This window comes from Hypomesus transpacificus, unplaced genomic scaffold (genome assembly GCF_021917145.1).
Source record: "Hypomesus transpacificus isolate Combined female unplaced genomic scaffold, fHypTra1 scaffold_31, whole genome shotgun sequence".
Classification (NCBI taxonomy): domain Eukaryota; kingdom Metazoa; phylum Chordata; class Actinopteri; order Osmeriformes; family Osmeridae; genus Hypomesus; species Hypomesus transpacificus.
The window spans coordinates 1,161,768-1,185,292 of NW_025813837.1; the positions used below are offsets into that span (position 1 = coordinate 1,161,768).

The 23,525-nt window shown below is 52.9% G+C and overlaps 2 protein-coding genes across 3 annotated transcripts; both read left to right on the forward strand.

Moving 5' to 3' along the window:
- The first annotated feature begins 188 nt into the window (after positions 1-188).
- On the forward strand, positions 189-16,193 carry slc39a14 (solute carrier family 39 member 14). Of its 2 annotated transcripts, none has more exons than XM_047015734.1 (9): positions 189-438; positions 4,374-4,731; positions 5,584-5,761; positions 8,861-9,030; positions 10,593-10,715; positions 12,391-12,582; positions 12,736-12,961; positions 13,374-13,558; positions 13,830-16,193. In XM_047015734.1, exons 2-9 carry the CDS (start codon positions 4,417-4,419, stop codon positions 13,980-13,982), a joined length of 1,542 nt encoding a protein of 513 aa, XP_046871690.1. In that variant the 5' UTR covers positions 189-438; positions 4,374-4,416; the 3' UTR covers positions 13,983-16,193. The 2 variants fall into 2 exon arrangements, with proteins under 2 accessions (XP_046871690.1, XP_046871691.1); XM_047015735.1 differs by lacking the exon at positions 8,861-9,030 and adding an exon at positions 7,162-7,331 and having other exon boundaries at positions 190-438.
- A 1,126-nt stretch (positions 16,194-17,319) lies between these two features.
- Positions 17,320-23,336, forward strand: ascc2 (activating signal cointegrator 1 complex subunit 2). The gene is given in 21 exon segments (XM_047015662.1): positions 17,320-17,432; positions 17,599-17,774; positions 17,982-18,084; positions 18,087-18,110; positions 18,208-18,275; positions 18,539-18,556; positions 18,558-18,626; positions 18,628-18,645; positions 18,877-18,924; positions 18,926-18,990; positions 19,488-19,562; positions 19,687-19,791; positions 19,926-19,994; positions 20,178-20,252; positions 20,708-20,933; positions 21,325-21,521; positions 21,711-21,830; positions 21,968-22,189; positions 22,400-22,484; positions 22,601-22,695; positions 22,870-23,336. Coding segments are annotated over 20 exon segments (1,926 nt in total). The 5' UTR covers positions 17,320-17,432; positions 17,599-17,705; the 3' UTR covers positions 23,045-23,336.
- Positions 23,337-23,525: the final 189 nt, after the last annotated feature.

Here is a 23,525-nt window from a genome sequence, read left to right on the forward strand (position 1 = left end):
GAGCACCTCCAAAGTCGTATCTGCTGTACATACTGTATTTACAGTAGGAGGGCGCCCCGACCTTAGTTATGGTAACTGCGCAAACTATAGATGATAGAGAACGTTATAGAGTTAGAGTTAACACGTTTTAAACCACCATAAGTGCTTTTATATGTATTCGTTTTAATTTGCACAGTTTTTTTTTCCACTGGAATTGACGTAGAAAAATGTGTGAAAGGTCCCTTTAAGCGGTCAATGACTGTACGTCACTGAACGCCCCCTGCACACGTTGGCTGTGATGTGCAGTGAATGGGCCATGAAAACAGTAGACCTGGATTAATCCTATAATTGACAAGAATGAGACATCTCTAGCTAGTTACAGGATTAAGGTATTACTGGTGCAAGAGGGTGTTCGTTGTGGCAACTAACACGGACAGAGGCGCCGAAGCTCCATCACCGGTAAGCATGCAGTGTGAATAGCCTCATAGCCTACAGTAGCTTGCTGGGTGTATTAGTGAATTGTACAGTTCGCTTCCCAACCATTAAAGGCTTGTAGACTAGGAATTTACTCTCTTGATAATTGTATCGGGAATGATGCTACCAGTTAAGGGTGTTAGCTAGCTTTTATGTCCCCCTCTTACGTAGCTGAGTCAGCTAGCACTAACTAGCTAGCTAGTCTAGTAGCTACATCATCAACCTCTTATCAGCGAGCCAGGTTTAGGGGAGATCTGTGGATAGGGGGGGTCGAGTAGCCAACTCTAGCTACCTGAAGCATAGTCGAGATATGGTCGTGTGACGCTGAAACTATTAGTCTATCTCTAGTAAATGTTATGTCTCTGATAACATTGAAACCAAAGTAATTGATTAAACCAAATCAAATATGAGTTGCGGTGAGCGGTCAGCATATCACCCGCTACTTTTCATTGATCTCACAGTTTGTGGCCAGATACTCCCGATCTGAGATTACGGGATCTGAAACAGGACTACACCATTTCTGAAGAACCTATTGGATTAAGCCGTTTACACCGGTGTGCCTAAATTCGCTCCCTTAATTAAAATTAATGTTACAAATGGCACAAGCTAGAGAATGGAGTGTGATTAATTGTCGTGTTGGTTAGATGTATTCAAATGAATGGATGTTATGTGTGAAAATGATTTTCTGTTGTGTGACTGAAGCCTTTATTGGATTACTTAATTTTAGGTAGTGTGGTGTGGAGGTTTTTAAACACAGAAAAATATACCCTGAAAATAGTTATGGTCTCAGAATGACCAACACCAACATAATAACAAGGGTTGGTTGATGATATCAGTTGAGACTGATCACTATAATTATGTTCCCCACTGAATGCTATTGTTGTGTTGTAGTAGTTCTGTCTCTCTATAAAGTGGTCTTTTAGGAGAGTTGTGCTAAAGCTTTGGCCCCAACTATCCAGACCTACTATACTTAAACTCTGCTTTTTGGTAAAGAATACATTTTTTGGAAATAACTTATAACGGCAAGTTCATTTTGTTTCTTTGTGTCCAGTGTGTGTCGTGGTGGTTTGGCAATGTGTTTTTGTGCAGAGTCGTATTGACTGAACAGCAGGTTAGAAGTAGTGTCTGTTTGTCCATGACTAGGCTATATCCTGGTTTGTAGAAGCTGGTTTTTCTGGAGGACCAAAAATAGTTGGATGGCACGAACGCAATCAACATGACATTTTCCGTGTTCAGTCGACGAAAAACCTTGAATCTCGACAGTTATCGAGTTGTCTGACATGCAAGTGCATGTCAAGCGAAGAAGAGATTTGGTCAGGGTTGAGTCAACAAACTGGCCATCTACACACACAGGGGAACTGCTCCCCGTACACAAGTTGATCTTTTATGACATTTGATTGGACATCGTATACATCCAAAAGCCACAAGATGTCTCATTTCGTCGAGGTTAGCATATGAAAGCGTTCAAAACAACACATTTCCAATAGGGCGGGATTGTAGTTTTCGTAGACCCGGCTCACAGCCATGCTGGAGATTTGTAAGGTAAACAACTTCATATTGTCTTTTAGTTATGTAAGCCTCTCTCAGTCCTCACTCAGTCTCCAGAGGTAGCTGGTATCCTGAGCACTGCAGCTCTGTGGGCCACCGTCTGACTTGAGGGGTCGGAGGTAAAACGATAAGGATACTTATTCTCGGCAGTGTTTGCACTTTTGACCAATCAAAAGAGCTCATTTGGCATTTGAAAATGCTGATAAGATGGAAAAAGGGGCCTTTTTCCGAGATACAGATCTCCTCAATCAGACGGAGGTGTACAGCTGGTTGCGAGTGTGCGCTCATAAAAGCACAGACATATTTCACGGTGCACGTACGCCCTCGTCTGTGATATCATCTCTGAGAGGTTTCACTCCAGTTGATGGTGTGATGCTGTGTAAAGCAAGGCTTGGGTGTCCCGGCGATCTGTTAAGGTGTGTGCGCATTTCTGTTTGTTTGTTGAAACTCACATTTCTGGTCCAACCGAGCTTACGGGACATCGAATGAAACCAGTTCCGTGCCATGGCAACGGCACAGGTGATTCATCATGTGTGCACACGCCACAGGGCCGTGTGTTCCGGATCGATCTTTTATAGATCCCCACGGTACTGCCACAAAAGAAGACTTGTCCTTGATGTCGGCTTCACCTGTTTTGACTGAACCAGACAAAGCCCACATTGTGGTGGCTCGCGCGTGCTTTTAGATGGCGTTCCGGTACCAGGGGCGGATCGATGCTAGCGCGTGTCGTCTCGCCATGCCGCCTCTACCGTTTGAACCTGACGTCGATTCGGGCTTTGTGACTACCGCCGCTGCCCGCATATTGCATTTAGTCATTTATAGTATTGGCGGTACAACAACAACCCCACCACACGGTGTTCTTCCCTTTTACACGGAACACAGGGAGTCAGGTGGCTGAGCGGTTAGGGTATTGGGCTAGTAATCAGAAGGTTGTTAGTTCGATTCCGGGCCCGGAATTGAGGCGGCAAAACTCACACCTTGAGCCGGCTGTGGAAAAGGGGGCTCGCGATAGCGGCTGTCAGGTGTCTGACCGCGTGCGCCACGCTCCGCCAAATCACAATCACCTTCCTCTGTTGACTCTTCCATGCCCGTGTTTGCTGTGAACGTACACAGGGGAGTGTGCCGAGAGCAGCTGGGAGCTGACCGGCCAGGGCCCTCCCCCCGGCCAGGGCCCCCTCCCCCCAGCCAGGGCCCCCTCCCCCCGGCCAGGGCCCTCCCCCCGGCCAGGGCCCCCTCCCCCCGGCCAGGGCCCCCTCCCCCCGGCCAGGGCCCTCTCCTCAATCAGGACCCTCTCCCCTCCTGCGCCTCGCACCTACATGTGCTGCTCGGCATGCAGCGTTGATGAGCTGGCGGCTCGCTTTGCAGGCCAGCCTGGCCCGTAGGAGGGCCATGAGAAGGGGAGAGAGTGGAAGGAAAAGGGTAGGGAGAGGGAGAGGGAGAGAGGGAGAGAGGGAGAGAGATAGAAGGAGGGCTAACTGACCTTGGCGTGAGTGCTCCAGGACGGAGTGTCCTGCAAAAATGAATGTACGCCACTTCCCGTCCCTGCCCTGTTCCTCCATCTCCCTCCTCCCCCATCTTCCTCTCTTCCTCTCCCTCCATCTCCTTCTTTTCCTCTACCCCCCCCCCCCCCCTCTTCATCTCCCACAAGCTCGGACTGGTCCCCAGGACACAGCCCCAGTCAGGGGGAGGAGGAAGAAATGCCGGCGTTGACTGAAAGCAGCGGTCATAAGAAGGACCTGTCCCTTGTTTTGCTGTCCTAGCTTGACTTTTCACCTCTCGAAACTCACGTCTGTTTCTGTCTTTTCCCCCTGAAGGCGACTGCTCCCTGAAGATCTGAAGACTGTCTCCCTCTCTCTCTCTCTCTCTCTCTCTCTCTCTCTCCCCCCCTCCCCCAGTGCCCAGGTGTGTTAGAGGTCAGCTCAGGTTAGGGCCCTCAGGACTCTGGGGGGGGGGGGGGGGGGGGGGGGGGGGGGGGGGGGGCACTGTACTTAGAGCCTGCAACACATGTTTAGGAGCTGTGGTCTAAGACCAGGACTATGAATGGGCACACTGTCAGAATAAGTTTCCCTAGCATGTCTTGTGAGGTGAATGGTGTGTGTGTGTGTGTGTGTGGGGGGGGGGGGCTGGTCAGAGTGCTTCCTCCTGTGTATGTCACAGTGGTTCTTTGTGGAGGGGTGGGTATGTATGTGTGCGTTGGATTGTTGTCTGGCAATGCCAATGTTCTAATGGATGCATATGAAATCCGGCCCAATTTTCCGCCGTCGGCCCTTTTCAAAGGGGTTCGTTTTGTGCTGTACAGCTTGAATTACGACGTATTTGTACCCGTTTGCTTCCTTGCCCGCCATAACCCCCACCTCTCTCTCTCCCGACAGACAGACCCCCTCCCCCCCCACTCGCCCTGCCAGTGGAGGAGTCATGACCCGGAAGCCTCATCACGGCCGCGGTACCCCCAGCACCACTATCCTCCCCCATCTGACCCTGGGCCTCACCCTGGCCCTCGTGCTCTCCTCCCCAGGGAGGGCGCTAGGCGAGGGCGAGGCTTCTTCTCCGGCCCAGGTGCTCCAGGACCTGCTGGCGCGCTACGGGGACAACGCCACCATCTCCGTCCCCCAGCTGCGCTCCCTGCTGGCCCGCCTCAGCGCCGGGCAGGGGGACGGCAACGCCACGGCAACGCCACAGCCCCCACCCGCAGGGCCCCCAGCCGCCCCCCCGAGGACGAACGGCTCTAAAGTGAGTTCAGGCTAGTCTGCGCTGCCTGCTGTGTTTCTTCCTCCACGTTGATATCCGTGTTCGACCAAACCGGCTAGACCTGTTTTGCATGCGTTGTTCGCCGGGCAGGGATCTCACGGAGTGATTTGTGTGCACGTACCAGCGCTACTCCACTGCTGCCTCGACGACACCGTCTTTCTGCCCCTCGGGTCTTTCTACAGTTACAGTCACGCACATCGCTCAGATATTCCACATATTTCCCGAAGCTTAACGTCGTGTGTGATTGGCTCGACGGCGATGGTTTTCTGAGCTTAACGTCGTGCGTGATTGGCCCGACGACTCGCTGATGGGTCTTTGTGAGGATTTAGCTGGTCCGCTCGGAGCCGGGCAGCAGGGAGGAGACTGTCAGAGGCTCGGCTGTTCACCAATCTCATAGATCACGCCTGAACACTCTCCTGGGGGGATCATAGACTGGCCTGTCTCTCTCTCTCACGCCCTGTCTGTCTGTCTGTCTGTCGGACTAGCGGAGTGAGGCTGCAACTTGTCCCTCAAGCATTGGTGTGTTTACTCATGTTTATGGGTTCCAGTACACAGTTCGGTGATTTATCAGCCTGTATATCTGCGGGGAGCTCCAGAAACAATATTTGTCCTCCAGATGTCCAAACGGGCAGGTCCGCGATAGGAGGCAGGGTGAAAGGTTTCATCTGTGGAGCGCGTGGCGCATGAGCGTGTGGGTGGAGGTGTGCGTGGGTACAGGTGTGTTTGGTTGCGTGACTATGAATATGTGTGGATGTGTGTGTGTATGGATGTGTGTGTGTATGGATGTGTGTGTGTGTCATAGTGACTCATTCCCTGCGTCTCCCCCCCCCCCAGTGCCTCCCTGCTGATACCCTGGCGGTGTACAGCATCAGCGAGCAGTCCCGCCTGGACGGGCGGGGCTTACAGGAGCTCTGCCCCACCATGCTGCAGCAATTGGACGCCGGCAATTGTGGCGCAGAGCCACGGGAGGAGCTTAACGTAGACCTGCCCCCTAGACCCACGGATTCGGAAGGTGAGACGGTTTTTGAAGGATGCTGTTCATTCTTCCACAGGGGGCCGGAACAGATATAAACCAGGCTGGCATCACTTGGAATGTCCCTGAGGATGATATACTGCTTGTTGATGTTGTTTTGTTGCCTTGAGTTTCTCTTGAGTTTTCAAGAGAAACGCCCAAAACAAATGACCTGACTTGGACGGCTGGTTGTGTTCTCTTCTAACAAACCCGCTCTGCCCCCTCTTCTCCCAGACCAGAACAGCTATCTCATGTTGCCCTGTAGTCAGCAGATACCAGCCAAGAGAGGATACACACAGTCACCTCTACACTCCTCCCCACCCCCCCGCTCTCCCCTTCTCTTTCAGCCTAGCTTTAATCAGTCCACCCCCCCCCCCCCCCCCATGGTCTGTTAGAGCCTGCTGTCAGCAGTTACAGTTCGGTGTCATTAACACCACAGAGACAGTTTGGCACCTGCCACCTCTTCCAACTTTCCACCGCTCCCAACTGCCTCCGTGGCGGAGGGGGAGCTTCCCCCCCCCCCCGGACACGGCCGTCTCCAGCCCCCAGCTGGGCTGTCCTCGTCGAGGGAGGAGAGGGCGTACAGGGGGGGGGGGGGGACGACAACGACGAATGCCCCTGGAGGATGTGGAGTGTCTGCCGGCTTCCTGTGAAGTTCCTCTCTTGAGGGCGCAGCTCCAGTTCTCTCTCTCTCTCTCTCTCTCCAACCCCCCTCCCATCCTCGCTCAGGCTGGGCGAATCACAGCCGCACCCTCTCCCCGCTCGCCTCTCCTCGTCTCTCTGCATCCGCGGCCCCGGCCTGTCCCCAGCCCAGACTCCTTGCACGCCAGCGCCTCGTAGCCTCAGCCAACGGAAAATGACACTCCCAACTAATCCTTTCCCCCGAAGGTGTCTCTTCCCTTTTCAGTTGGGCGTCTGCTCTGTGATTTCTTTTATCTTTCCGTGGTTTCTCTCTGACTGACAGGTGTTTGAATCCTACCTTGGGGAGGATGAAAGCTGGAAGCTATCTTCTCAGCAGATGTTTTTCTCAACAGAGGTCTACTCATGTGGAATGTGCTGGATGCGGTGATGGGTACTTCCAGTGGTGTCGATTCCTCTGAATTGGTGCCCTCAGGCTAAACGTTGTTCTCCCTGCACAGGGAACTGGTTGTGAGGGGACCACAGACCAGAAATGATACTGAGAAGATCTGGATTCCTCTTAAATGTTGCTTCTTCTCAGCAGGTTGAACATGTGACCCGGACCGCCAAACCTAACCTGGTTCCTCCTACCGAACCCTGTCTTGTGTGTGTGTCCGTGCCCTGTGTTTCCTGGTCTGTGTGAGAGTGTGTGTGTGTGAGAGAGAGACAGAGTGTGTGTGTGTGCTGATTCTCACCCCCTGCCCCCCCTCCTGCTCCCACAGTGTGGGGGTTCTCCCTCCTAAGTGTGACCTTGGTCAGTGCCTTCTCCCTGACCGGCGTCTTCCTGGTGCCCCTCATGAGGACGCGCCACATGCGCCGCGCCCTCATCTATTTCATCGCTCTCTCCATTGGAACGCTCTTCTCCACCGCTGTGTTCCAGCTCCTGCCCGAGGTGTAGTAGCCCGGCCCCCCCGAGACCCTCCCAAAGGCTCCACACACACACTCACACACACAGACTCAGGGATGCAGTTTGAGAAGCCGACGCACCACAGACCAAGCCCTCTCTGTGTTCTGACATCCACGGGCCTTCCTCTCCTCTCCTCTCCTCTCCTCTCCTCTCCTTCCTTCCTTCCTTCCTTCCCTTCCTTCCTTCCTTCCTTCCTTCCTTCCTTCCTTCCTTCCTTTCCTCTCCTCTCCTCTCCTCCTCTCCCTCTCTTCTGCTGAGCCCCAGGGGAGACACTTCCAGCAGCCTCGCTCATCAACGACAACCCTCAATTTCTCGAATGTGTGTGGCTTGTTTGTTCATGTTGTTGTGTGCGTGTGTGTGTGTGTGTTCGTGGTGGGGAGGGGTAGACTTGTCTCTTCATTGAGGAGCGTGTGTGTGTGTGTGTGTGTGTGTGTATTCCTGCTCTGTATGATCTAGGCCAACTGTGACGTTGCATCCCCCCTCTGAAGAGAGCTGGGCCTCGGCCGGCTGGGAGAACGAAACAAACGTCCTTAAACAAACCCACTGCATCTGGGAGGAAACCAGGCCAGGTTAGCCTCCAGGACATCCACAGTCTCTCTCGCTCCAAGTACGATCAGTTACCAGTCACATGATGGGAGTACCTAAGCAACCTTAGAGAGCCCTTAACTTCACATGTCTCTGGAGGCAGTGGTTAAGAGAGACGGTGGTTTTGAATGCCCCCCCCCCCCTCCCCCCCCAAACACAATAAACCCTTCATAGGCTATTGTAGAGTGTGTATTGTGTTTGTAGAGCTACCCTGAGGCCAGGGGAGGAGAAGGTTGAGAGGACCTGTCTGTGTGTGTGTGTGTGTGTGTGTGTGTGTGTGTGTGTGTGTGCGTGTGTGTGTGAGCGTGACTGCTGAAGTCTCAGTGCGGTGGTTCTGTGGTTTTGTCTCTGTGCTTCCTGTGGCTCACTTCCTCCTGCTGTTTTCTCTCTCTCCCCCCCCCCCCCCCCCCCCCCCTTGCTTCCTCATTGTCTCTCTCCGTGATCAAAGTGAGAATACTGGGGTTTGAGAGGGGACAACGGATCATTGGCTCCTTCTGCGGGAACCTTGGTGCTCTGGTCGTTCTCGCGCGATGTGATTGGACGCTGCCTCCTGATGTTTTATTTTTTTGTTTTTCTTCCTGCGGTTGACTCTCTGGTGAAGGTGGTCAGACATCTTTGTTCTCGGTGTGAATACTCTGGTCATTTTAATCTCTTTTCTCCCTTTTAATTTGTGTTCTAGGGGTTGAGATTAACTGGTGTCTTCCAATGGTTGTTCTTCGAAAAGGGACGACAATATCCTTCGTAGCGACCTTTCACATCGTTTATTCTCAACTAATTGTTCATCTTTTCTCTCTCCTCTCCCCTCCCCCTTTCCACAATTTTCTCCCCTCCTTTTGTAATTACCCTTTGACTCCTTAAACACCCCCCTCCCCCACTCCTCTCTCTCCCTCCATCTCTCTCTCTCCCCCCCCCCCCGTTGTCGTGGTCAGTTTGGGGTTATGGGTTCCTGTGCGTGACGCTCATCTCGCTGTGCTCCCTGGTCGGCGCCGCCGTGGTGCCGTTCATGAGGAAAAACTTTTACAAGCGCCTACTGCTCTACTTCATAGCCCTGGCCATTGGCACGCTCTACTCCAACGCCCTGTTTCAGCTCATCCCAGAGGTAGTGCACCGTCCGCCCCCAAGCCTCAGTGCTTCCCGCTGCCCCTCGAGTTGCCCTCAGTCAAAATGGCCACCGTTAGAACCGGGGGGCCCCCAGTCACTCCCTGTAGCTTTCGAGGCATTCGAAAGGCCCAGTTCGCCCAACGTTTTAATGTGGCTCCACTTGAACCGGGGGTTTGGAGAAATGAACCCCCCCCCCCCCCAAAATGATTATTTTCGCTTGCTACCAAGGCGACAAATAACTTCAAAACGGTTCTGCCGGAACGGTAATGCATTAAATAAAAAAAACGAGGGGAAACTAAATCGCTCTCTTTGTTCCATTGCCTTCTCTCACAGTCACAGAAAAATGCAGAAGGGGGGGGGGGGGGGGTTTAATTAAAGTGAGGTAGCCATTTAATTTCAAACTGAGTGGTGTACCCCACTGTTACTTGGCTGGCACAGCTGGCACCTGAGGTGAGGGAGAGGGAGGCACTGAGGCGCTCACTCCCAGCCCTAACAGCTGACAGTTCAAACAGTCGACTTTTGAAAGTGTAGCGTTCTAGAACAGTGGTCTTCAACCCTGGTCCTCAGGGCCCACTGTCCTGCGTGTTTTCGATGTTTCCCTGCTCTAACACACCTGATTCAAATGAACGGGTATTATTGTTAGAACACCCAGGGCAGTGGTCCCTGAAGACCAAGACACTTGATGATAGACGTTCACCTTCTTTACACAAATTAGAAAATGGCATCCAGTCAATTCGAAGCAAAGGATAATGAATCATTGACAGCTCTTGGCAGAGTGGCGGTGGGAAACCACATATCCAACCTTCTGCCAAGCTGTTTGGATGATAGCCTGTTAGTGTATCCGTGAGTTAATGTTGACCTGCAGAAGAATCCCAGGCTGTGTTTGGGATCAGGGACTGTTCAGGGATACTTCCTTAGTGTCGAAGACTCATCAGTGCTAGAGCTAAATACAAGTCGAGATAAGATGTTGGTTTGTCATTGGCTCACATTATTAACAAGGATGTACTATAGACTTTGTAGTGTCACTTTGTAGTCTTGTCAGCATGACCACATCAGTTTTTCCCCCATTTCCATCTACCCTATTTTTTTACACACAAGTATACTATATATTCAGTCGTCTGTTATATACAGTGCCCGTGCGTGCACACACACACACACACACTGCTACTGTGAGACAAATCAACTGGGATCATGTATGAGAATATTGACTGAGGGCATCTCTTTTGTTGCAACTGACTCGGATTGAAACAAATCTAAATGCATCGAATACAAAACGTCTTTTAGTTAGTCATAATCACTGGTAAATAAATATTTAAGACTGGTGCTGTAAATCTGGATATTTGAAAACTGGTGTAAATATTGATAGTTGAAAGCTCAACAATGTGAAAAATCAAACGTATTGGACCCCCTAACCCATGGCTAGTGGTTGGAAGCTAGCCCAGGCCTCTGTGCTGTGCGTTGGAAGCTAACCCAGGCCTCTGTGCTGTGCGTTGGAAGCTAACCCAGGCCTCTGTGCTGTGCGTTGGAAGCTAACCCAGGCCTCTGTGCTGTGCGTTGCAGGCGTTTGGCTTCGACCCCATGGTGGACTTCTACGTGTCCAAGTCCACCGTGGTGTTCGGAGGCTTCTACCTGTTCTTCTTCACGGAGAAGGTCCTCAAGATGCTGCTGAAACGGAAGGACGGGGTGAGTGGGCTGGCTCTCTCCCTCTCCCTCCCCCTCCCCCTCTCTCTCCCTCTCCCTCTCCCTCTCCCTCTCCCTCTCCCTCCCCTCCCCCCTCTCTCTCCCTCTCCCTCTCCCTCTCCCTCTCCCTCTCCCTCTCCCTCTCCCTCTCCCTCTCCCTCTCCCTCTCCCTCTCTCCCTCCCTCCCTCTCTCTCTCTCTCTCTCTCTCTCTCTCTCTCTCTCTCTCTCTCTCTCCCTCTCCCTCTCCCTCTCCCTCCTTCCCCCTCTCTCTCCCTCTGTCCCTCTGTCTCCCTCCCTCTCTCTCTCTCTCCCTCTCTCCCTCTCTCCCTCTGTCCCTCTCCCTATCTCTCTCTCCGTCTCTCCCTCTCCACACCAGGAGCCAGGGCCTGCAGGTGGCCAACTGGATGTGACTGAAGTGATTTATCTTCTTCTTCTTTTAGGGGGGGGGGACACTTTGTTGTTGCTCGTATTGTTGTCATCGATCCCTTTGACGAGTCACCGTTCTCCTCCCCCCTCCCCCCTCCCCCCTCCCCCCTCCCCCCTCCCCCCTCACAAAATGAAAAGGCGAAAAACACCGAACCGAAAAAGGCGACTCAATGTACCGTATAGATCTCCGTGTGCAGTGTATCTGTACACAACAACGATCCAGCTGGGGTCGTGTTCAAGGCTGAGTGTTTAGGGTGTTGGAGAGGGTACAGAGGTCTCTACTGGGGCTGGTTGGGCCTGTTAGGCAGGAGAGGTTGGCATTACCTTCCAGCTCCGCACACACCTCGCCCCCCCCGCTGCTCAGCGCTCGTCCCCTGGGGCAATGTAAACGTTGGGTAGGATAAGCTGTGACCTCTGTACAGCTCCCTTTTGTGCGCTCTGCTTCCTAGAAAAACAGGTGTGTACTCCACAAGGGCCGTGTCAGCGTTGGGACTCGTGTCACTGGAGCGGTGCGCCTCGCGTCACGCTGCCGACGTTCCTGTGTGGTTTGGTAACAGACCAACCGCAAGCGGTCGGGCTTTTATGAAAGGTTTAACACAGGGCTAGGTGTGTGAGGTTGTCATATCCTGTGTTTGCAGCACCCTGTAAAAGGGGTTTCTGAGGTATAACGGTTCATAACCTCTCCATACTTGTACCTTGTACTCGAAACACATGGTCGAAGATATAAAAAAAAACGTGTTTTCACCATAAAATAACATGGCCCTTTATGGTCCTACTACCATAAAATACTTCCACACAGCGAAGATGGTATGTGTGTGTGTTACTGCAGTTTAACCATGGTTATGGAAGAAGCAGCCCAGTGGAACGTGTTGTGGTGACGGCGCCCTCTAGGGACTGCGTAGGATCCTGCAGTATGGATCCTTTGATTTAACAGCCAATTTGAGCAGTGAACATTCCTGTGGTTCCACTGAGGAAACCTGGTGCGGATTCTTGATCCGATTATAGACCTGGCTCGACCTACTTAGCATCCCCACCTCTTTTTAGCGTACTGTTATCACTTCTGGTGCTGTCTGTAAGCACACAACGACCAAGACCAGTCCTATAGAAGTTCAATACAGTAGAAGCCGATCAACAATAGACATGGCCTAGAATCTGGCCTAGAAATAGGAGTTATGAATACATTTAGTCTTGGAATAATGTTGCAGTGATTATCCCATGTTGATCCGTGTGTGTGTGTGTGTGTGCCTCCAGGCCAAAGGTCACGGGCACGGGCACAGCCACTACCCCGCGGCGGAGCGCTACGCGGCGGCCAACGGCGACATGGAGGAGGGTGTGACGGAGAAGCTGCAGAATGGGGAGGCGGGGCTAGGGGCGGGGCTAGCTCTGGACAAGGTGGACGGAGGAGAGGGGGACCGCATGCTCACCCCTGACACCACCCCGCAGGTGAGGCTCTCTCACACACACACACACACACACTGCCGTTCACACCACACTTCTTACACACGGCCACTCCCATTCATACCTACACCCCACACACACACACACACACACAGTACTTGCCGTCCGCACTCACTCGCCCCCCTCTCTAACCATCAGGACGCGCAGAGCTTAGGAGGGGGCGGGACGAGCAGCGGCGGCTGCTATTGGCTGAAGGGGACGGCGTACTCTGACATCGGCACGCTGGCCTGGATGATCACGCTGAGCGACGGGCTGCACAACTTCATCGACGGCCTGGCCATCGGGGCCTCCTTCACAGCCTCCGTCTTCCAGGGAGTCAGCACCTCCATAGCCATCCTGTGTGAAGAGTTCCCCCACGAGCTGGGTGAGCGTGCTGGGGCCTGGAGGGTGGGGGGCCGGAGGGTGGGATACTGGGGGCTGGAGGGTGGAATGCTGGGGCCTGGAGGGTGGGGGGCTGGAGGGTGGGATACTGGGGGCTGGAGGGTGGGATACTGGGGCCTGGAGGGTGGGATACTGGGGGCTGGAGGGTGGGATGCTGGGGGCTAGTGGGCTGGGCTAGGGCTTGGAGGCCAGGGCATGAGGCTCGGGCCTGGGGGTTAGAGAATCCCATGTGGATCTGCTTTCAGGATGTTTTCCCTACGATTGTGCCTTATTATCCCTTTATTATCCCTCATTCAAACTTCACTCAGTAGAAACAGTAATCGTATGGACCTGAGTTCCCCAACCCCTGTCCACCTCTCCCTCAGGCCTGACTGTGTCCTGTCTGCCTCTGTTAGGAGACTTTGTGATCCTGCTCAACGCTGGCATGAGCATCCAGCAGGCCCTGTTCTTCAACTTCCTGTCTGCCTGCTGTTGCTACCTGGGCATGGGCTTTGGCATCCTGGCTGGAAACAGTTTCTCACCCAACTGGATCTTTGCCCTGGCCGGGGGCATGTTCCTTTACATTGCTCTGGCTGACATGGTGAGTGTTTGTGTGTGTGTGTGTGTTTGTGAGTGTGACAAAGTAGGGCGTGTGATTTCTGGCATGTGTGTTGGGATTCCCCATTAATAGTCTCTTTATCTCTCCCTCCTCCCTCACCTTCCCTTGCTCAATCTCTCCCTTTCTACCTCCACCTCTCCCTCCCTCCCCACCTCTCCCTCCCTCCCCACCTCTCCCTCCCTCCCCACCTCTCCCTCCCTCCCCACCTCTCCCTCCCTCCACCTCTCCCTCCCTCCCCACCTCTCCCGCTCAGTTCCCAGAGATGAACGAGGTGAGTCGTGAGGAGGAGGAGGCCGGGGGCACCCGTGCGCTCGTCACCTTCGCTATCCAGAACGCCGGCCTGCTGACCGGCTTCGCCATCATGCTCCTGCTCACCACCTTCTCTGGACAGATCGCGCTGACATAGCACGCGCACACAGCCCCCGAATGAACCACTTCCGACCGGACGCAACTGGAACCTGAATCCTGGGACCCTGCAGGTTTCAGATTTGAGAGTAAACTGATCTTAACTGGGACCTGCTTCTTTAAGGGAGCCTTCCCAGTATTTTTCCTCCCCCCCCCCCCCTCCTCAAACAGGTAACCCAGGGATGGTCACGTGCGGCAGGATCGCACTTGCCTCTACGAAATGTCTGAGCTCCTATATGCAGTACCTGACTGACGAGGCCCCTCCCCTCGCCTCTTTAGCCCCACCCCCCATGCCCGGCCCTCTTCCAGGGACCACAAACCTCCCTTCCTCTATTAAGAAGCTCTTTGTGAACTCCTGTGTACTGTTCATTAATGGATGTGCAATACAGACTAAATATAAACAAACCTCTTTCCCAACCCTTGTCACTTCCCCCTAGACTACTGAGCAGCCATTTAGTCTCAGCTGATTGAGTCATCTGTTCCCACAATTATTTCCTCTTCTTTGTGTGTGTCCATAGTCTACAGAACCAGCAGCTTAAAGAAGCATTGTAAACGTCCTTGGACTTTCTTAACTTCGCATTCCTTACCAAAAAAAAGAAGTACAAACGAACTGGTATGTCGAGCAGCAAAACAAAACCGAACAATACGATTGCTTTTCCAACGGACGATGTTTTGTGTTTTTTTTTATGTTGTTTTTTTACATTAGATACTAGACAGAACAAAACCACAAGAGACTGAATTCTAAAGACCAAATATGGACCGGGCCATAGTCAGCGAAGGGCTTTATTGAGATGCTTGTCTCCTTCAGTGTGCCCCGCATTTTGTTTTTCCTCCAGAAGTCCTCTATAGAGGCTGTGTCAGCCATGGTGGACTACGGTGGCCCAGAGGGTCACACAGTCTCATAGTTAACCACCTGTGCCCTTCATTCATGAACTAATTATAGATCTTTACTACAGTCTAGTACTACTACTACTATGTACTGTCAAGCAGATTGAATGCAGTGCTTTGTTCATCCTCAGTGCGGTTTTCCTCCTGGCTATCTTTATTGTATTGCAGTGGATCAAATGTATAGAATCATAATGGAATCGATCTTTGTGTTGAACGGTATACACCTTCAAGCTCTGGCTTAGTGTGTGTTGTAATGCAACACCAACAAGGACAAGTCCAGAGAGTTGGGTTTTCCTTCCGCAACAACAAAAAAGCAAGGTATTTGCAAGGTAAATAACTGCCGTCGTCGGGTATAGTTGGTTTTAAGGTATATTTATACAAATGCTTTGTTAAATCAGATCAAACATATTTTGATTTATTGAGTGCTCAGTTCTAGTCTAAATCATGTAATGGAACATGATTAAAAGATTCCTAATTCCCTGCTAAGGACGCTGTTCTCTGTCTATTACACATACATTCTCTGTCCCATTTAAGCCATTGGATGTGAATAACAACTATATAAGTTTCTGCTGTAATATTAATATATTTTTACAAGTAGATGGATACAAAGTCATTGCAGGCAGAATGCACCAGTAAGTGTGCTGTTAATCATGCTTCTTGACGGTTAAGAATAACAAGGCAAATGCATCCTGTGAGGCTTATCTTAGTACTCTACTAAATGCTGACATTTTTAATCTATAGATTTGAAGTACACTACACACTATAATATGTAGATGTATTCTCAGTTGTAAACTAGCTGTTAATAGGGATTAACCAAGCCATCACATTTAAGTATGTACCCCCATGAAATATCGCAACACTTGACATATCGTTTTTGAGCCATTTGAGATTTGTATTTCGTTTCCAGTAGATCACCCTTTTATGCATTTATGTGCACATTTTTGGGGGGGTTGAAGACAAGCCGTTTGATCTGAGGCAAAAATGCAATGCTGATATTTTTCTGTATTAACATGTACAGTATTTTGTTAGCATGATCTGTCCTTGTACAACCATCCTAAGCAGAGTACACTATTTTTTGTACACAGAACAAATGTTAACCTTCATACCGCGATCCCGTTATGAAGCTTAGTACTCTCTCAAACATCTCATTGTGTGACCACAGCAACTGACTTTTGAAGAAGACATTATTTATTGATGCTGTAAAGACGTTATAAGCTCCTGTGAATAGTGCTGTAGAGAATCAAATTGTACGTTATGGTAAACCAAATCAGCCTTCTCAGTGTGTCGTGAGAACATGTCTTTTTATAAACATTATTTTACAAGATTAAAAGTCTCATCTGATTATTATGTTACATGTTTTAAGAACTTTAAGTTAATTGTTTTCAAGTGTGGGATTCACAGGGATGGAATAGCGTCTCATAATAATGTGCTGCTGTCGCTTTTAGCCACCACTTATTACGCATGCGCAATAATCAATGAGCATTTCCTGTCTGAAGACACGACTTGCTTCGCTGCAAACCAGCTGGATTTATGAACTAATGTAATGACTTAAAAAGTACGCAAAGAATTACATTAAGCGGTGAGTATAGTGGCTTTAAGGAGGTGCTCATTACATTTAATTTGTTATAATAATATGATGACATTCCTGCCTGAATAATGTAGCCTATCTGGCTAGTGTGTGTGTCTGGTTGCCAATAGCACGCTACTACTGTACAGTACGAGCTAGCACTAGTTTCTCTACACCACTAGCATAATGCATTAGCATATGCAAAGCAATCCAATCATATGGAAAGCTAACAAGCTGTGAGCCACTCGTGTTCATTATCTGAATTATGTACATGTTGTGATAAAATTGTGCCACGTTTGGATAGTTACAATGCTTTACGCCGTTGGTTAGACAGCTGTCTGAAACTAAACGACTACAGTACGTGTAAGTTACTACTAGCTTAGCTAGCTATCTGTTAGCTGTCAGCTAAACCCAAGTTGTCAGTTAATTAGCGTCACTACAGTAGCTAGCTATCAAACGCAGATGGCACAACTAGTACTATTAAGTGAGCGAGTCAAGTTTATTTTCTATCCTTTCCTGGTATAGGCAACCCCAATGGTGGCGTTTGTGTGACACAGTGGTTGCTAGTCAGTTACTTGTCACTGATTTTATTTGATCTTTTCAGGGTACAGCAGCGAGAGAGAAGAGATGGCCAGTGCAAGAGTGCCACTGGACGAACAGCAGGTGACTGAGTCAGCGGGGCCCACGGGAAAGGACCGCACCCTGCCAGCACTGGTACGGCAGGGGATAAAGCGTATATACCGCAGCTTTCAGTTTCTGTCGTTGCATACAGGCAGAGGAATCAGGATATTTGGAGTTAATCTATCGGCGCGTTTCGTGTACTGTGTCTGACTCAGCACCCGGACCGGAAGGAGGAGCGCTGTTTCGTGCTGTACAGGCCCCCCCCCACAGGACTGCTCACCAGCCCAGGAGGAAGAATTTCTGGAACATGCCAAGTTCATCACCGAGGACCTGGAGTGGCTGCTGGAACTGCCACACGACAAGTTCTGGTGTCAGGTTAGTTCCTAACTGCCGTCATCCCACTGTGGTCGGCTGTTTCAGAAGAACACTATATATGTCTTTATTGCCTTCAGGTGAGTTGGCGGAGTACTAGATTTACTTGGAAGGATGTGGGGTGTAGTGCGGTCCCAAGACCTGCTCTCTCTCTCTGGTGGTTGTGAAGGTGGTGTTCGACGAGTCGCTGCAGAAGTGCCTGGACTCGTACCTGCGTCACGCGCCCCGCGGCCTCGACTCCTCGGCGGCGCCCTCGAACCCCGGCCGTGGCGAGACATGCAGCGCCACGTTCACAGGCACGTCTTCATGGCCTTCCTCAGGATGGCCACGCACAAGGAGTCCAAGGTAGGACGTCGGTCTGGGCGGCAGGACTTTCATTAGAACACTCATGGTGTTATTTTGCTGTCATTTGTATTGGTGGAGATTGGGTGCGAGTGGGGCTTCCCTGTCAAATGTGTGAGACAAAGAGATGCGTGTTTTCGTTCGAGTAAAAACCGTCTCCCCATTTGTCGTCTGGCCCCCCCCCCCCCCCCCCCCCCCCCCCCCCCTCAGGAGGACTTCATAACTCCGGCTGTGTTCGGGGAGATCATCTACAACAACTTCCTGTTTGACATTCCCAAGATCCTGGACCTCTGTGTTTTGTTTGGGAAAGGCAACTCCAGCTGCTCCACAAGATGATCGGTGAGGATGAGCGACTCTGGTCTGTCTCCCCCAAACGGGGCTGCGCCAACCCAGAGTCACTCATGCTTACATCTGCTGTGTCCTCTCTCTCTTCCAGAGAACATTTTTACCCAGCAGCCCTGTTACTATGGAGACCTGGACGAGGCCGTGCCCTCCGTGTTACAGGTGAGAGGCAGGGAGAAACGGCCCAATCAGAGTCCACCGAGGAAGGCTTTAACTAGGGCACTTCCCTTACCTAATTTGTTCTCTTTTCATCCCTTTCTTGCTCGCTCTCTCTCTCTCATTCCCGCTCGCTCCCTTTCTCTTGCGCTCTCTCTGTCTCTCTCTGTCTCTCTCTGTCTCTCTCTGTCTCTCTCTCTGTCTCTCTCTGTCTCTCTCTGTCTCTCTGTCTCTTGTTTCTCCCTCCCCCTCTCGTCCGCCTGGCCCAGGTGTTTGACACGGTTCTCCCATAAGTGTGGGATCCAGTGTGAGGGGGAGGAGCCTCTGAGGCTCAGCGCCCACGGACGGCCCACCGCCAATGACCATGACTCAGCAGGTGAGATTCCCCTCTTGCTCGCTCTCCTCTCTCCCCCTCTCTCTCTGTCTCTTGCGCTCTGTCTCTCTCAAACACAGACTTCGCACACCTGCTTTTTATTCCCCTAATCGACAGGGACTGTAGTAGTTCTGGACGTGCTCCCTGTGGACCACAGATGTGTGTGTCTGCGGGTGCCCAGCCTGTCTCACCAGGAGTCTGGTTCTACTCTCTCTCCCCATCCCCCCACCCCAGGACCTGGTGGATCTGCTGCTCTACCTGTGTGACACCTGCACCACCATCCAACGCCTTCCTGGATGTCTACCCCCCCGCCTGCTCCACCTTCCACACCCACAGCTTCCTTTCCAGGTGAGACCTCCAGTCCAGCTCTGTGGGGGGGTCTGGCTGGGTTGGGTGTGGGGGGGGGTGGGTCTGGCTGGGTGGGGTGTGTGTGTGTGGGGGGGGGGGGGGGTCCTGGGCTGGGTCGGGGGGTGGGTCGGGTGTGGGGGAGGTCTGGCTGGGTGGGGTGTGTGTGGGGGGGGGGGGGGTCTGGCTGGGTCGGGGGTGGGTGGGGTGTGGGGGGGGGGGGTGGTCTGGCTGGGTGGGGTGTGGGGGGGGTCTGGCTGGGTCGGGTGTGGGGGGGGGGGGTCTGGCTGGGGGGGGGGGGGGGGGGGGTCTGGCTGGGTGGGGTGTGTGGGGGGGGTCTGGCTGGGTCGGGTGTGGGGGGGGGGGGGGTCTGGCTGGGTGGGGTGTGGGGGGGGGGGGGGGGTCTGGCTGGGTGGGGTGTGGGGGGGGGGGGTCTGGCTGGGTGTCTCAGAGCTTGTGGAACATCTTCATGGGTTGTCTCTGTTCCTGGTTTGGAGCAGGCTGGCCTCGTTCTATGAGACTGTTGTGCCTGAGTTGGAGAAGGCTGTGAGGAAGAGGAACTTTGACAACAAGAGGTTAGTGTGTCTGCTGGGGTGTATGTGTGGGCGGAGCTGTGGTGGATGTGTGTGTCTGGACTCGTGTGTATGTGTGCTCTTACGTGCGTGTGTGCGTCGTGACCGACCCCTGTGTGTGTGTCAGTGTTCAGGAGGACCTGTGGAGGAGGCTGTGTCATTCTCGTAGGAGGATGGTGCAGCTGGCTCACCTGCTGCTCCAACACAGCTGCCTGCAGCCAATCCTGGAGGGGTGAGACACACACACACAGACCCCTACACGCACACACACACACACAGACCCCTACACGCACACACACATGACGTGAGGAGGACAATGCTGTGTGTGCTGTCTGGTCTCATTAGAGGGGGGTTTTTCCTCCGCAGGGGGGAGAACATTCAGACGTTTGTGGAGGAACTCTTACAGCACCTCACTGCTTTCCTACCAGAGAAAAGGTAGGTCCATCGACACATGTGACCCCGTTACCCTGTCGTGTTAGCCGCTGCATCTGTCACGCCTGCTGAGGAGATTGGATCTGTAATCTACCAGCGCTACCTCCCTCTCTCCTTCCTCATTCTCCTTCCTCTTTCCATCCCTCTCTCCCTCCTCCTCTTCCATCCCTCTCCTCCCTCCCTCAGGTTCCTGTGTGACTATGACGAGCAGTTCCCCATCGCTGACAACATCAGCCTTCTCCAGCAGGCCTCTCCTCTCCTGTATCCTCTACGCTGGATCCTGAGGGCACTATCAGCATTATGTTGTTCCTATCATCATGATGCTCATCCTTTATGTAACTCACTGCACCGGCACTTGCAGTGCTGATCAATAGGGAGCCCACACACCTGATTCAAATGAGTGGTCGTTATCAGGCTGCGATCACGCGACCTCATTTGAATCAGGTGTGTTGGAGCAGGGAAACATGGAAAACATGCAGGACAGTGGGCCCGAGGACCAGGGTTGAGAAAAAGGCTGATCTAGTTAGGCTCTCTGTTGTAAGGTTCTCTAGTCATAGGAAGGTTCTCCAGTCATAGGAAGGTTCTCCAGTCATAGGAAGGTTCTCCAGTTCTAGGGAGGTTCTCTAGTAGTAGAGAGGTCATACGCAGCCTGTCAGGTGATAGATCTGGCCCCTTTCCTTAAACCCGCCCCCTTCCTTAACCCCGCCCCGTTCCAGCGACGACACCCGGACCTCCTACCTGCTGCAGGGCGTGGGGATCGCCTGGGATAGCGTGGGCCGGAAGAGGCCCCGGGCCCGGGCCTCCCCTGGGCTGGGGGCCGTCCAGAGGGCGGAGGGGGAAGCAGGGGCCTGGGGAGGAGAGGGGGCCCTGGAGCCTGGGGAGGGAGGGGAGAGGCCCAGGGGCGCGGAGGCCATGATGGATGTGCACCCGAAGGGAAACAACGTGAGTCCTCCCGGATGTGGACGCCTAAGTCGTGATGGGGCGGTTAGGAAGTCATGAAGCAGTGCTAATGAGTCACTAACTGAATGAATGAATGACTGTGTCTGCTGTCTGTCTGTCTGCTGTCTGTCTGCTGTGTCTGTACGTCTGTCTGTCTGTCTGTCTGCTGTGTCTGTACGTCTGTCTGTCTGTCTGCTGTCTGTCTGCTGTGTCTGTACGTCTGTCTGTCTGTCTGTCTGCTGTCTGTCTGCTGTGTCTGTACGTCTGTCTGTCTGTCTGTCTGCTGTCTGTCTGCTGTGTCTGTACGTCTGTCTGTCTGTCTGTTTGTCTGTCTGTCTGTCTGTCTGCTGTGTCTGTACGTCTGTCTGTCTGTCTGCTGTGTGTGTGTCCCCAGGGGGCGTCGGGCACCATCAGTGCGGGGGAGCTGGAGTCCCTGCTGAGCCACATCAGCGAGCTGCTCCCGGACCTGGGGGAGGGCTTCCTGCTGGCCTGCCTGCAGCAGTACGGCTACAGCTCTGAGCTGGTCATCAACAACATCCTGGAGGAGCGGCTGGCCCCGGACCTCCTCCAGCTGGACAGGGCCATGCCCAGGTACACGGGGCCAACCGCCTCCTACCCTTAGAGAGACCTTGTGTGTGTGTGTGTGTGTGAGAGTATTTTCAAACGTAAATGAGGTTTCCTTAGTGTCCTTGGGTCTCCCACAGACATACAGTGTACACACACACACACACACACAGGGTACACACAGTGTGTCAGCGTTGCGTCTTGCTGTCCCACCAGGCCGGTGAAGGAGGAGCCGGCTCCAGTACTGAGCAGCAGGTCCAACGTGTTCGACGACGACGAGTTTGACGTCTTCAGCAGGGAGCAGGTGGACATGTCCCGCATCTGGAAGGGCAGGAGGTGACCGTCCTCTTCGTCTTCTCCCTCCCTCCTTCCCTCCCTCCCTCCCTCCCCTTCTGACTTGCCACTGAACCACAGAACACAAAGGGCTGTGTGAACTAAGGGTTGAGGCCTGAATACTTGACTCCGCCCACCAGGAAAGGAGAGAGCGCTCGCGACATGCTCAACGACAAGAAGCACATCGCCGAGCAGAAGGCCCGCTACCTCGCCTACGAGACGGTGGTGGACGAGGTCGTCGTCACGCCCGGCGACCCGGCCTTCGCCCTGGACGACTACGACGACGAGTACGACGACACCTACGACATCAACCAAGTGGGCGCCAACGACCTGGACGGAGACAGCAACCTGCTCAACCGCAGGTCTGATCCCCCCCCCCCATCTCTCCACACTGCCGACTCTTTCTTTCTCCCTCTTTCTCTCTCTCTCCCTCTTTCTTTCTCCCTCCCTCTCTTTCTCTCTCTCTTTCTTCCCTTCTCTTTCTCTCTCGATCGTCTCCGTCGCTGCTCTTTCATAATTGAAAGTGAAAAGGCCCTTTCTCCTTCTCCCTCTCTCCCTCCCTCCTCCCCCAGGCCCTTCACCGTGCCTCAGGTGCTGCGTACGGGCGGCCGGCCAGCCCCGGAGGAGGAGGAGGAGGAGGAAGAGGAGCCAGAGGAGGTAGGTAGACGTGGCCTACCCACGCACGTGTCCACGGGGCTGCCGTTGTGTGGTGCTCCCTGGGAGGCGTGGGGGCGCCGGTCAGGGCAGCTGCTCATGAACTCTTCCCCTTGCAGAGCGGCGGGGTGAAGAGAGACCAGTTTGTGCAGGACCCGGCTCTGCTGAGGGAGAGGGCGGAGGCCCGCAGAGCAACCATGCAGCAGAGGAGAGGGTAAACACACACACACGTTCACGCTCTCTCACACACACACACACACACTATCTCCCACCGACACACACATTCCCTCTCATCCAAATACACATTGGCTCTCTCTTACAAGCACTATCACAAACAGACCTTTTTGAGAGATGCCTGTGTTGATGCCCCCCCCCCTCTCCCCTCCAGGTACAGACCAGACCCTCCCCCCAGCCAGGTGGGGGGGCGGCCCAAGGGCCAGGGCCAGACCCAGGACACCGTCCTGGACCGCCGCAAGAAGGAGGCTAACAAGAGCCGCGGGGCCAACCACAACCGCAGGGCCATGTCTGACCGCAAGAGAACCAAGGGCATGATCCCCTTCTGAGGACCGTCACGGTGGTACCGACGAACTCACCTTGGAGACCTGCCAAGCAGACTGTGTGCACGAGATATGGAAGCGATGGTGGCGATGGGTCAGAATGAGAGGAAGAGAGAGAGGGAGGACGGACGGACGGAGAGATGGAGCATGGATCGGCCATCCCAGAGATAAAGGTCAAAGGTTGTGACCCCCGGTTTAGTTAACCTCCTGAAGGTCAGGGGTCTCCTGCAATCCTCCTTCCCACTACCAAGGTCATGTTCTAAGGGCTTTTTTAGGGTTCTGTGGTGAAGAAATACTAGTTAATCCTTTGTCTTTTTCTCTTTTTTTTTACTCACAAATGGGTCAGTTCATCGTTCACAGAACAGAGAACAGTTTTTTGTGGAGTGTTACTCAGAGAGCACGTCTTTTTAGCTTTTGATTCAGAGTTCTTGCGGTTGTCCGGCCCACTTAGATTTTGAAAATACTCAGTATGCCAAAGTGGTAGTGA